Source organism: Coturnix japonica, chromosome 19, assembly GCF_001577835.2.
Source record: "Coturnix japonica isolate 7356 chromosome 19, Coturnix japonica 2.1, whole genome shotgun sequence".
Classification (NCBI taxonomy): domain Eukaryota; kingdom Metazoa; phylum Chordata; class Aves; order Galliformes; family Phasianidae; genus Coturnix; species Coturnix japonica.
In genome coordinates, this window is record NC_029534.1 from 12,901 (window position 1) to 23,267 (window position 10,367).

Here is a 10,367-nt window from a genome sequence, read left to right on the forward strand (position 1 = left end):
GCCAGTACGCATGCGCCAGTTTTAGCACAGTAGTGCGCATGCGCCAGTTTTATATCGCCAGTACGCACGCGCCAATTTAGGACGCCCGTACGCATGCGCCAGTTTTAGGTCTCCAGTGCGCATGCGCTAGTTTTTAGGTCATCAGTGCGCATGCGCCAGTTTTAGGTCTCCAGTGCGCATGCGCCAGTTTTAGGTCTCCAGTGCGCATGCGCTAGTGGGTTTTTTGTTTTTTTTTTTTGTTTTTTGTTTTTTTTGACGCCAGTGCGCATGCGTCAGTTTTTAGGTTGCCAGTACGCATGCGCCAGTTTTAGCACAGTAGTGCGCATGCGCCAGTTTTATATCGCCAGTACGCACGCGCCAGTTTTAGGACGCCCGTACGCATTGCGCCAGTTTTAGGTCTCCAGTGCGCATGCGCTAGTTTTTAGGTCATCAGTGCGCATGCGTCAGTTTTAGGTGGCAGTACGCATGCGCCAGTTTTAGCACAGTAGTGCGCATGCGCCAGTTTTATATCGCCAGTACGCACGCGCCCAGTTTTAGGTCGCCAGTACGCATGCGCCAGTTTTAGCACAGTAGTGCGCATGCGCCAGTTTTATATCGCCAGTACGCACGCGCCAGTTTTAGGTCGCCAGTACGCATGCGCCAGTTTTAGCACAGTAGTGCGCATGCGCCAGTTTTATATCGCCAGTACGCACGCGCCAGTTTTAGGTCGCCAGTACGCATGCGCCAGTTTTAGGTCGCCAGTGCGCATGCGCCAGTTTTAGCACAGTAGTGCGCATGCGCCAGTTTTATATCGCCAGTACGCACGCGCCCAGTTTTAGGTCGCCAGTACGCATGCGCCAGTTTTAGCACAGTAGTGCGCATGCGCCAGTTTTATATCGCCAGTACGCACGCGCCAGTTTTAGGACGCCTGTACGCATGCGCCAGTTTTAGATCGCCATTCCGCATGCGTATTGCAGTTTTAAACTTGCATATGCGCACGGGCGTCCTAAAACTGGCGCATGCGTACTGGGGGTTCAAACTGGCGCATGCGCATTGTTCTTCCGACACTGGCGTATTCGTCCTGTTAAGTTAATGGTGCTTTCGTTCCGGTTCTGGCACGTTCACATGGATGTTCCCAAACTGCCGCTTGTGTACGACGGTTCCGAAGCTGGTCTGGAAATTAGCGCATGCGTGTTCCCGATCCGAAAATAGTTCAAGAACTCGCGCTTGCGTACTGTGGGTCAGGCACTCGCCCATGCGCCTTGATGTTCTGGATATTGCGCATGCGCATTTCTTTTCGGAGTTCGCCCATGCGTACTGTCGTTCTGGATCTGGCGCATGCGCCGTGTCACCGGCTGTTCCGGATGGCTGCAGTTCTGCAGTTTGGCCGCGTGGTGGCAGCACACAACGCGCAATGGATTCGTTCGTCCGGTCTGTGCTGCTGACGGCGGCCGAGCATGTAAAGGGTAAGTGAAGTATCGGGGGAAAAGGAAAATTAGAAAAACAAAACAGAACAAAACAAAACAAAGAAAAAGTACAACTAATGTCAACAAGGCAGACTTCTCAAACCCGGCAAACCTGTGCGAACTGCGTGTGAATATCTGTAACTAAATCACCATCTCAGTGACGTTGTCGTGCTTTTTGTTTTTTTCTCGCAGTGTCGGGGATGATGAACATTGATGGTATCAATTGCACAGCCGCATGCAGTGAAGCCTGGGATGGTTTGGAACGCTTACGAGAGCAAAGCAAAGCAAAGCATTGCACTGAGCAACTTTTGGAACAAACCGAGTGGTACCAAGTTCCACAGCTGGACTCTCCGCTCTGAGGTTCCATCCCGTTCACTCGGGGTTTGTAAATGTCCGCTGGGTCAGTTTTGTTACCGAGCGACTTGTCTTCGGTTCTTTCATTTGCAACTGTTGCAGCATCTGCCGCAGGGAATGTTGCCAGCATTTGACCCTGGGCACCAAGGCTGAACCACTTTAATAACAGTGGGACTCCCATCACAGTGTCAAGGATTTGTTCTGCTTTGGACCCAAAGGAAGAATCAATACAAAGCATGAGATGTATGAAAGTCATCATCAGGCAATGCTTCTTAGCACCACCTTTGGGAAACAGATAAGGGATTTGTAATAAAAATCTTGCTACAGCAGTAATATACAATGCTACGTAAGAATAATATGAGAACACTCCTCAAGGATGCAAGGAACTTTCTGATCTGATCCTGCACTATTTGCCTGCAGCTGTTCCAGATCCAGCTGTATGTTCTTTTTGGGAGTACAACTTAAAAAAACAATGGAAAAAAATGGTAGTTTAATATAGGCAGAAAAAAAAAGAGCAGGATGTTTCTATCAGTATTTAAAATGAGTTAGCAGTCAACAACAGAAGCCAATTCTAGAATAGCACCATGAGAAACAGCAGCAGAGAATGAAACATCGACATTATCCTCAACTACTGCTCCTGCAAAAATAAATAAATAAAAATCTTTTGGCCATGACCTGTCTGAAGGCATTTACACATATACACATATACACATATTCACATATTCACATACACACATATTCACATACACACATATTCACATTCACACACCTTCCTCGTATTTTAACTGCATGAAAAAAGAAAAAAGAGAGTCACCTCCTCCAACACTGATGTATTTGCTCTACACAGCGAGTGACGAAGCTCAGTATCACAGAGAACTGAAGCCATAAGCACTGCGCTCCTCAGCTCCACATGAGCCAACCAAATGTGTCCATGGACCAACAGTGTGAGGCTGAGCACAGCTGCCTTCATCTTCCTCTGTGCTCTGGGAGCTGGGTGAGGCTGCAGGAGGCAAGGTCTGCATTTATCCTCCCAGAGCCCCTCCCACTCCCCAGATGCCCCTGGGAATTAGTATATAGCAGAATAACCCAGCACACAGCCAGACCTTGCCCCTGAGTATGGGAAGGAGCTGAGGTTCAGTCAGGGGACTGGGATCCTGATGGCACCCAGACTCAAAGCCACTGAGTCCCAGTGCCTGACATCGCCTGACTGCAGGGATATGGGGAAAAGGGGTATCATGGAAACGTGGGGACATCATGGAGACACTGAGCTGACATGAGAGCATCATGGAGACATCATGGAGATAAGACACACGTGAACAGGTTGGTTACAGGAACCTGGAGCTGCAGGGATGGGCCACTGAGTTACTGGAAGGCAGTGGTCAAGCTGTGTCCCTTCAGTGTCCTTGTTCCCATGCAGGATTCCATAGCCAAACCTTGGCCGTGGCAGCTGTCTGTCACTAGGGGGGAATCAGCAGCTCGAGTGAAAGGGTTATTAAGTGTTGAAGTAATTGGACCACGTGCCTGAGCTTCAGCAGAACAAAGGTGTCCTATGGGTTTTGTTCCCATGATGGTCCAGCCTCCTGTCATGGCTTCAAAGAAAGTGAGTCTTGTTGTATCTGGATGAAAGGAAAGAAATAATAGAGAGCTGATAAATGGCTTAGAACTGCAAACAACTCAAGGATTCTACAAGGAAACATGATATGCCAATTTGAAGTGACAGATTATGTATCTGCTCGCAGCTGGATTGGACATTCACAGTAAGTCAGGGAGCTGTTGTGGGTCGTTTGTGAAAAGGTAACTTGGATATTTGCTTTGAGAACTGTGCAGGGAGCAGTCGGATGGGAGTTTCCTTTGGCTGCCTCTGACCTGTACGTCTGTTCAGCCAACAAATGTACAGTCGGAAAAGCAGCTTTACAGGAGTTACATTTGGAAAGAGTATCATGGTGGCAAAGAGACAACACAAGAAATGACTCCTATCCAAGGATGCAGTGCAAGACTCCAGAAAGGAGAGATCTTCAGAGAGAGAGAGATCGCTTCCCCACCCTTAAATGGGCTCTGGGAGTCACTTCTGGTCATGCAGCTGAATTGGGCTGGCCCAGCCCTCGCCTCAGGTGATCAATCAGTAGTTCAGGCTGTGACTCGGCAGTTCCCATGCTGCGTTATTTGGCAGAGTTTATCAGAGCTGCATTATTCGCTGTATTTAAATACGTGACTTTATTCATATTCCAGAGTTATGATATAATGCCGGCACAACAGAAATATTGGCTTAGCTGAGGTGAAGACCATCTTTGAGAAAATCTCTCTGCAGGTGGATGATGCTGGACAGCAACTTCACACTAAAGCTTTTCCTCTGGCGACAGAGCAGGGTATGTTAGTCCCATCCCTGCCCAAATCCCATCACAGCCCACGGCGGGGTCTGTGTCTCCCCGTCCCCACATCCCTTCACACCGCATTTAGTAGCACCCCTCCTAAACCCGTCCCCGTGACCCCTCACAGCGCACGGTGCGGCTCCTGGCCCGTCTTTGTCTCCACGTTCCGTTTTCACACCCCGTCCCGCCGCCGTTTCCCTCCCGTCCGGTACAGCCGCTCGGCCGCCATTTTCCACATCGAACGGTGGCTCCATGGCGGCGCCGGCGGCTTCAGGCGGTCGAGGCCCGCAGCGGCCGAGGGCTCCGGGGCGCAGCCCGTCCCCGAGCGGCTACCGCAGCTCCAAGCCGCTCGGCCGGGACGGCTTCTTCTGTCGGCGCCAGGAGGGGTCGGTGCTCGGGCACCGTCGGGGTGAGGGAAGCGCGGGGTCCCACCTCGGAGCGGGGCTCTGGGGACGGACATGGGTCAGGGGGCAGAGCCCCGGCCGGGGCCGTGCCAACCGCTCCTCGTCGGTTCCCGTCCGCAGAGCCGCCCCACAGCAGCGAGGATGAGGAGAGCGAGGAAGAGGAGAGAGGTGTGTGAGGGTGTGTGTGTGTGTGTGGGTGTGTGTGTGTGGGTGTGTGTGTATGGGTGGGTGTGTATGGGTGGGTGGTGTGTGTGGGTGTGTGGGTGGGTGGTGGGGTGTGGTGGGTGGGTGGGTGTATGGGCTCGCCCGGGCTCCGGGGTTGGACGGGACGGGGCTGAGTCCCGGGGCCGGGCCGGGGGCGCTGCCGCTGTACGGGGCGGTATTTTCTGTAGGTTTTCACCTTTTTTTTTTTTTTTTTCCCCAGACATTTCGCACATTTCTCACAATTTCATTTGGTTTTGTTTTTTGGTTTTTTTTTTCATTACTTTTTCATGAATTTTTTGCATTCTCTTCACATATTTTGCACGAAGTCATCATTTCTTCATGCTGTTCTTTTCTTTCACAAAGTTGTGCCGTTCTTTTAGCAGTTTTCACGGACACATCGTGGATTTGGTTGATTTTGGTTTTTTACTGAACCCGGTCCTTTTTTTTTTTGTTTGTTTGGTTTTTTGTGCCACAATTTTGTGATGGTTTCACACAGTTTTGGTACAAATTCATGGTCAGTTCTTCTCATGCTGCTTTTTTTTCACCTAGCTCGACCCTTTTTGCATCGATTCATTGCTTTATATTATTCTCAGAAATGTACCTTTTTTTTTTTCACAAATGCATGTTTGTCCCCCCTGTGCAGAGGACCTGGCTGAGAGTTCACTGCTCAACAAGCTGCTCCACACCTCGCTGGTAGAGAACAGCCACGACGTGGAGGTGCTGCAGCAGGACCCCTCCTCCCCACTCTTCTCCATCAGAACCTTCGAGGAGCTGCACCTGTAAGTTCCCCAGCACCCGGCCTCGCACACCCCAGTTCCTATAGAACGCCCCGGGTTGTGCTTTTTCACAGGAAAAAGGAGCTTTTACAGGGCGTGTACACCATGGGCTTCAACAGACCATCGAAGATCCAGGCAAACGCTCTGCCCATCTTGATGGCACATCCGTGAGTCCTGACCCCACGGGAAGGGATGAATCAGCCCCTGTGTTCTGCCTCCCCTGTGAGGTGCTGGCACAGAGACCCCAGACTTTTACTGTTAACATTTCCCTTGCAGACCCCACAACCTGATTGCGCAGAGCCAGTCCGGGACGGGGAAAACAGCAGCATTTGTCCTGGCAATGCTGAGCAGAGTGAAAGGTGCTGAGAGGTACCCGCAGGTATGGAGCAGGGGCACGGCCGCCGGGTGCGGGCGGAGATCTGGGTTTGCTCCTGTTACGTGTGGCTGTGGGGTTCGTGCAGGCAGAGCTCTGGGTTTCTGTCCATTTTACAATTGCTGTTCATTATAATCTCAAGCATCGTCACTGCCGCTCTTCATAACCTCAAGCATCATAATTACTGCTCATCATAAACTCAAGCATCCTGGTTACAGTTTATTGAAGTCTCTAATATTAAACATCATAATTGATGCTCATTATAATCTGCAGCTTCCGGGTTGCTGCTCATTTATACTTTTCAATGCTTTTTGATGCTTTTTGATGCCTAACTAATACCTCTCACCACCCCCCAGTGCCTTTGTCTGGCTCCCACCTGTGAGCTGTCCCTGCAGATTGGCCATGTGGCTGAGAAGATGGGGCGGTTCTGCAATGACATCAAGGTCACCTATGCTGTGCAGGGCAATAGAGGTTAGTCCAACCCTGATGAGTGATTACAGCAGTTAGTAATCCCTAAGTGAATATAGGGATGCTTCATAAGCCCTGAAGTGTCAGGGGTTGTGCAGTGCTTGCTGATGGAGGCTGCATTCATGTGCTGCTGCTCAGGAGCCATCCTGATGACCTTGGGTTTCTTTTTGACACAGACACCCATGGACATTACCGCTCCATGCTTTTCCCTTGTCTGTCCCATCTCTTTCCTATTTGTTTTTGCCTGCCCCTCACCTGTCTCGCGTTTTTTTGCCCATTGCTGTGTCTTTCTCCTTTTTTTTGCACCCTTTGCCCCTCTCTTTCCCTTCTTTTGCACCCTCTCTGGCAGTGTCCGCAGGCACTGTGCTGGAGGAGCAGATTGTCATCGGCACACCAGGCACCATGCTGGACTGGTGCTTCAAGCGAAGACTGCTCAACATGAGGAGGATCTGCATGTTTGTGCTGGACGAGGCTGACGTCATGATTGACACGCAGGGATTCTCCTCCCAGAGCATCCGCATCCAGAGGTGAGTCATGGAAATAAGCCTTTGGCATGGGAAAATGCAAAAAGAGGGAGGAAGAAGGTAAGATTTTTCACAAAGGGCTTGCTTTCTCCAAAATGTGTTGTTTTTTTTTTTCCCTGTAAGGCTTGCATTCATTGTTAAGTTATTCATTGTTAAATTCCTAGTGTAAATGTGTCATCAATGCTAATGAATTCCATGGGCTAACAAACTGTCAGTGCTTGGGTCCACAGTGCTATGTAGTTCCTCTTTGCAATGAATCCTTAGTGCTAATGAGCTTCTAGGTCTGACAAACTCTTGTCCCACCCCAGGGCACTCCCAAAGGACTGCCAGATGCTGCTTTTCTCTGCCACCTTCAAGGAAACTCTCTGGAAGTTTGCCCTGCAGATTGTCTCCAGGCCCATCATCATCAAGCTGAGACAAGAGGAGCTCACTCTAACCAACATTAGGCAGTACTATTTTGTCTGCAGGAACTGGGAACAGAAGTATGAGGCCCTCTGCAACCTTTATGGCAGCATCACCATTGGCCAGGCCATGATCTTCTGCCAGGTACATCTCATCTGCAAGCAGTGAGTAACCAGTGATCTGTCTGGCATGATCAACCCAAGAGTGACCTTTGCTGCTCCACAGATCACCACAAATGAATGCAAAGGAGGGATGGGAAGCACACAGATAGCATTTAAAACTCAGTGTGGTAACAGTGCCTAGTTGCTGAGACCATGTTTACTTAACTGCCATGGTGGGCATTGCATGGAAACTATTCTATGTTCCCTCAGCCTTTATACTTTGTGTCTAGCAAAGTCTGCATCATTTTTGCTCCTTTGTGTCCTAACAGAGGCACTTTGTGTCCCAACTTCTTGCTTGTTTTTGCCTTGTTTTGAGGCTCTGCCTATTCCAAAGCACCAGGGGCTCGATGTAAAGGAGCATGAGCATTGGGAATGTGAAGGACTGGCACAGAGCAGGCAAGGATTTGGTAAAGTGATGTATTGGCATTAAGTTAGAGGAGTGGTAGTAAGGATTTGGGGAAGTTGAAAAGTGAGCAGCAGATGCAGAGCTGCTAGGGAAGCTCAGCCTTTTCCCACTTATGCAGACCCGACGGAGTGCAGACTGGCTCTCGATGAAGATGATTCAGGACGGGCACCAAGTGGCCATGCTGACAGCAGAGCTGTCCATTGTGCAGAGAGCTGAAGTCATCCAGAGGTTTCGTGACGCCAAGGAGAAGGTTCTTATCACTACCAATGTCTGTGCGAGAGGTCAGTCCCAGAAACAGACACACTGAAGGATGAAAATCCACTTCTCCTATGAAAATTCCTTTGCTCTGAGCCTTGTCATGTGGAAATCCCTTCACTTTGAATAATGTAAGCACTTAGGTTTCATGCTTCAAGTTTCCAACCATGCATTGACAGGCAGAACTTTATCATGAAAGCTGAGGCTTTTGTCAGTATGATTCTATGAACTGGGAAAAATTTATCACAGTGGGGTCTCAAAGGCAAAAGGGATGAACACAAAAAAAAAAAAAATGATCAGAAATGCACGGGAACATTGGTCAGAAAGGCAAGGAAAGGGATTAGAATGGGAATTGGAGAGACAAAGTGATCAGAAATGCAAGTGAAGCAGTGATTTTGTCCAGCGTGCACAGCAATTAAGAAGCAGCCTTCAGAAGGGGTTGGGAGATGGCTTTTAGGGTGGTAGAAAGCTCTTTTTGAGAGTCCTCTGTCACTCAGGGATTGACGTGGCCCAAGTCACGATTGTGGTGAACTTCGGCCTTCCCATCAACCGTCAGAAGCAGCCAGATTTTGAGACCTACTTGCACCGCATCGGGCGGGCAGGGCGCTTCGGGAAGAGGGGAATCGCCTTCAATATGGTGGACAGCCACAGCGTACACCTCGTGCACTGCATAGAGGAACATTTCCGTGAGTGCCCCCTGTTCCCTTGTTCCCCTGTTCCTCCAGTGCAGCCAAGGACTAAAAGCTCCCCACTTGGTCATCCAGTTTTCATTTCTGCTGTAGCTGGAACATAGTTTTTGCTATTAAATAAATAAAGGTAGTGGGACTTTGCAGACACAGAGCTGAGAAATGATTTAATAAGAATATATGATTTAATAAGATATGATGATATAAAACTAGAAAACAGACTACAAGGATTAGAAGCAGGGCTAAGCACACTGACCTGCCTCATTTTGAATGGAACTGGCCCATTTTCTGCTTTCTTCAGCCTCTCTGTGTTTCTCCCTGCTGCCTCCTCTTCCATGTTCTGTTATGGGTTTCTAACAGTTCTATTCTGGGACTCTGTGATTCAGGTCCCTCAGCCTTCCCACCCCAGGTGTTTTTTTCTCATGCTTTTCCCAGTTATGAAAGGACAGGGCTGTCTTAAAAGGATAAAACATCTTCCAAATGTTGCTTGCTTTTAGGATAGAGCATCTTCCAAATCTTCCATTTTTTAGATTAAAACATTTTATAATGTTTGTTGTTTTGGGGATAAAACATCTTTCAAAAATTGTACCTTAATTGCTAGTGTGTGAAGCCCAGATCACATCTCACCCAACCCAAATTTATGCTTTTCTATATGCTCTATACAAATCTTGCCTTTTTTTAGCAGTCCCAAAGCAGTGGCACCTTGCCATTGCCAGGGATGTTTTTCCTTCTTGCACTGACATTTTTTCCTTTCTACAGAGACAAAGATCAAGAGGCTGGACACAGACTGCATGGACAAGCTTGAGGAGCTGGAAAATTGAGTAAAAAACACGGCTTAGCTCCAAATTGCTCACATTTTGGTTTAAATTGTATGTGAAATCCAGGAGAAAATCCCCCGGTTTTCTAACTTCCCGGTGGTACCTGGTTTTGTTGTGACGTTTTGTTTTAGAAGGAGAGTAGGGGAAATGCCCTCAGTCTAACAAATGATTCTGATTGGTTTCCTCGGTGCTTTGGGGGAAAATTCCTTGGTGTTTTGTGGAAATGCCCCTTGGTTTTGGGGCAGTGTTTGCCTGTTTGGGGCACTGTTGCTTTGTTCAGGATACCATCGCCCAGTTCTGGGCTCTTTCCTTGTTTTGAGGTGGTGGTTTATGTTTCTGGGGCCCTGTTCCTTGTTTTGTTGTGTTGTTGTTTTTCTTTTCTCTGAAAGAAATAAGTTTAAAGCAGACAAGTCCCAGTTCAAACATCTTTGTGTCTGAGGTTTGTGCAGAAACTGCTCTTGAACAGAGGAAACACTGTTGTGTAATGTGGAAATTCCATGGAGGTGTGAAGAGGAAATGGAAGCTCTGAGGAGCCAAAAAGTTCGTTAAAGATAACGAACACAAGGGAACAAATGCTATTTTCTTACTGATTTCTTCTTTTCCCTTTAAATTAAAGTTCAGTGCTAAAAGATCCCTTTGTTTTAGAGGGTGTTATTCTTGATGCTGTTATACAGACCGAGTTCAGTGATGCTGCTGCTTTCAATTGGTTTTCTGTCGGTAAG

The 10,367-nt window shown here is 48.5% G+C and overlaps 1 protein-coding gene and 1 long non-coding RNA gene across 3 annotated transcripts; both read left to right on the forward strand.

Moving 5' to 3' along the window:
* The first annotated feature begins 815 nt into the window (after window positions 1-815).
* On the forward strand, window positions 816-2,597 carry LOC107322715. Its single transcript, XR_001559028.2, has 2 exons — window positions 816-1,445; window positions 1,638-2,597. It is a non-coding gene; the product is annotated as an uncharacterized LOC107322715 (long non-coding RNA).
* Window positions 2,598-3,377: 780 nt separating this feature from the next.
* LOC107322714 (ATP-dependent RNA helicase DDX25-like) lies at window positions 3,378-10,276 on the forward strand. 2 transcript variants are annotated; one of them, XM_015881041.2, is made up of 12 exons: window positions 3,538-3,910; window positions 4,029-4,577; window positions 4,693-4,740; window positions 5,420-5,555; window positions 5,627-5,719; window positions 5,829-5,931; window positions 6,282-6,396; window positions 6,743-6,920; window positions 7,226-7,463; window positions 8,005-8,167; window positions 8,639-8,827; window positions 9,587-10,276. In XM_015881041.2, the coding sequence occupies exons 2-12, from the start codon at window positions 4,421-4,423 to the stop codon at window positions 9,646-9,648; spliced, it is 1,482 nt and encodes a 493-aa protein (XP_015736527.1). In that variant the 5' UTR covers window positions 3,538-3,910; window positions 4,029-4,420; the 3' UTR covers window positions 9,649-10,276. The 2 variants fall into 2 exon arrangements, 1 of the variants encoding a protein (XP_015736527.1); XR_001559027.2 differs by lacking the exon at window positions 9,587-10,276 and having other exon boundaries at window positions 3,378-3,910; window positions 8,005-8,272; window positions 8,639-8,755.
* The last annotated feature ends 91 nt before the right edge of the window (window positions 10,277-10,367 follow it).

What these genes read in the sequence shown, in the direction of transcription:
- LOC107322714 (XM_015881041.2), top strand. Translation starts at nt 4,421, where the DNA reads ATGGCGGCGCCGGCGGCTTCAGGCGGTCGAGGCCCGCAGCGGCCGAGG. An exon ending in GTGCTGAGAGGTACCCGCAG is followed by an intron (nt 5,932 to 6,281) that starts GTATGGAGCAGG and finishes ACCACCCCCCAG; the next exon opens with TGCCTTTGTCTGGCTCCCAC. An exon ending in CAGAGCATCCGCATCCAGAG is followed by an intron (nt 6,921 to 7,225) that starts GTGAGTCATGGA and finishes GTCCCACCCCAG; the next exon opens with GGCACTCCCAAAGGACTGCC.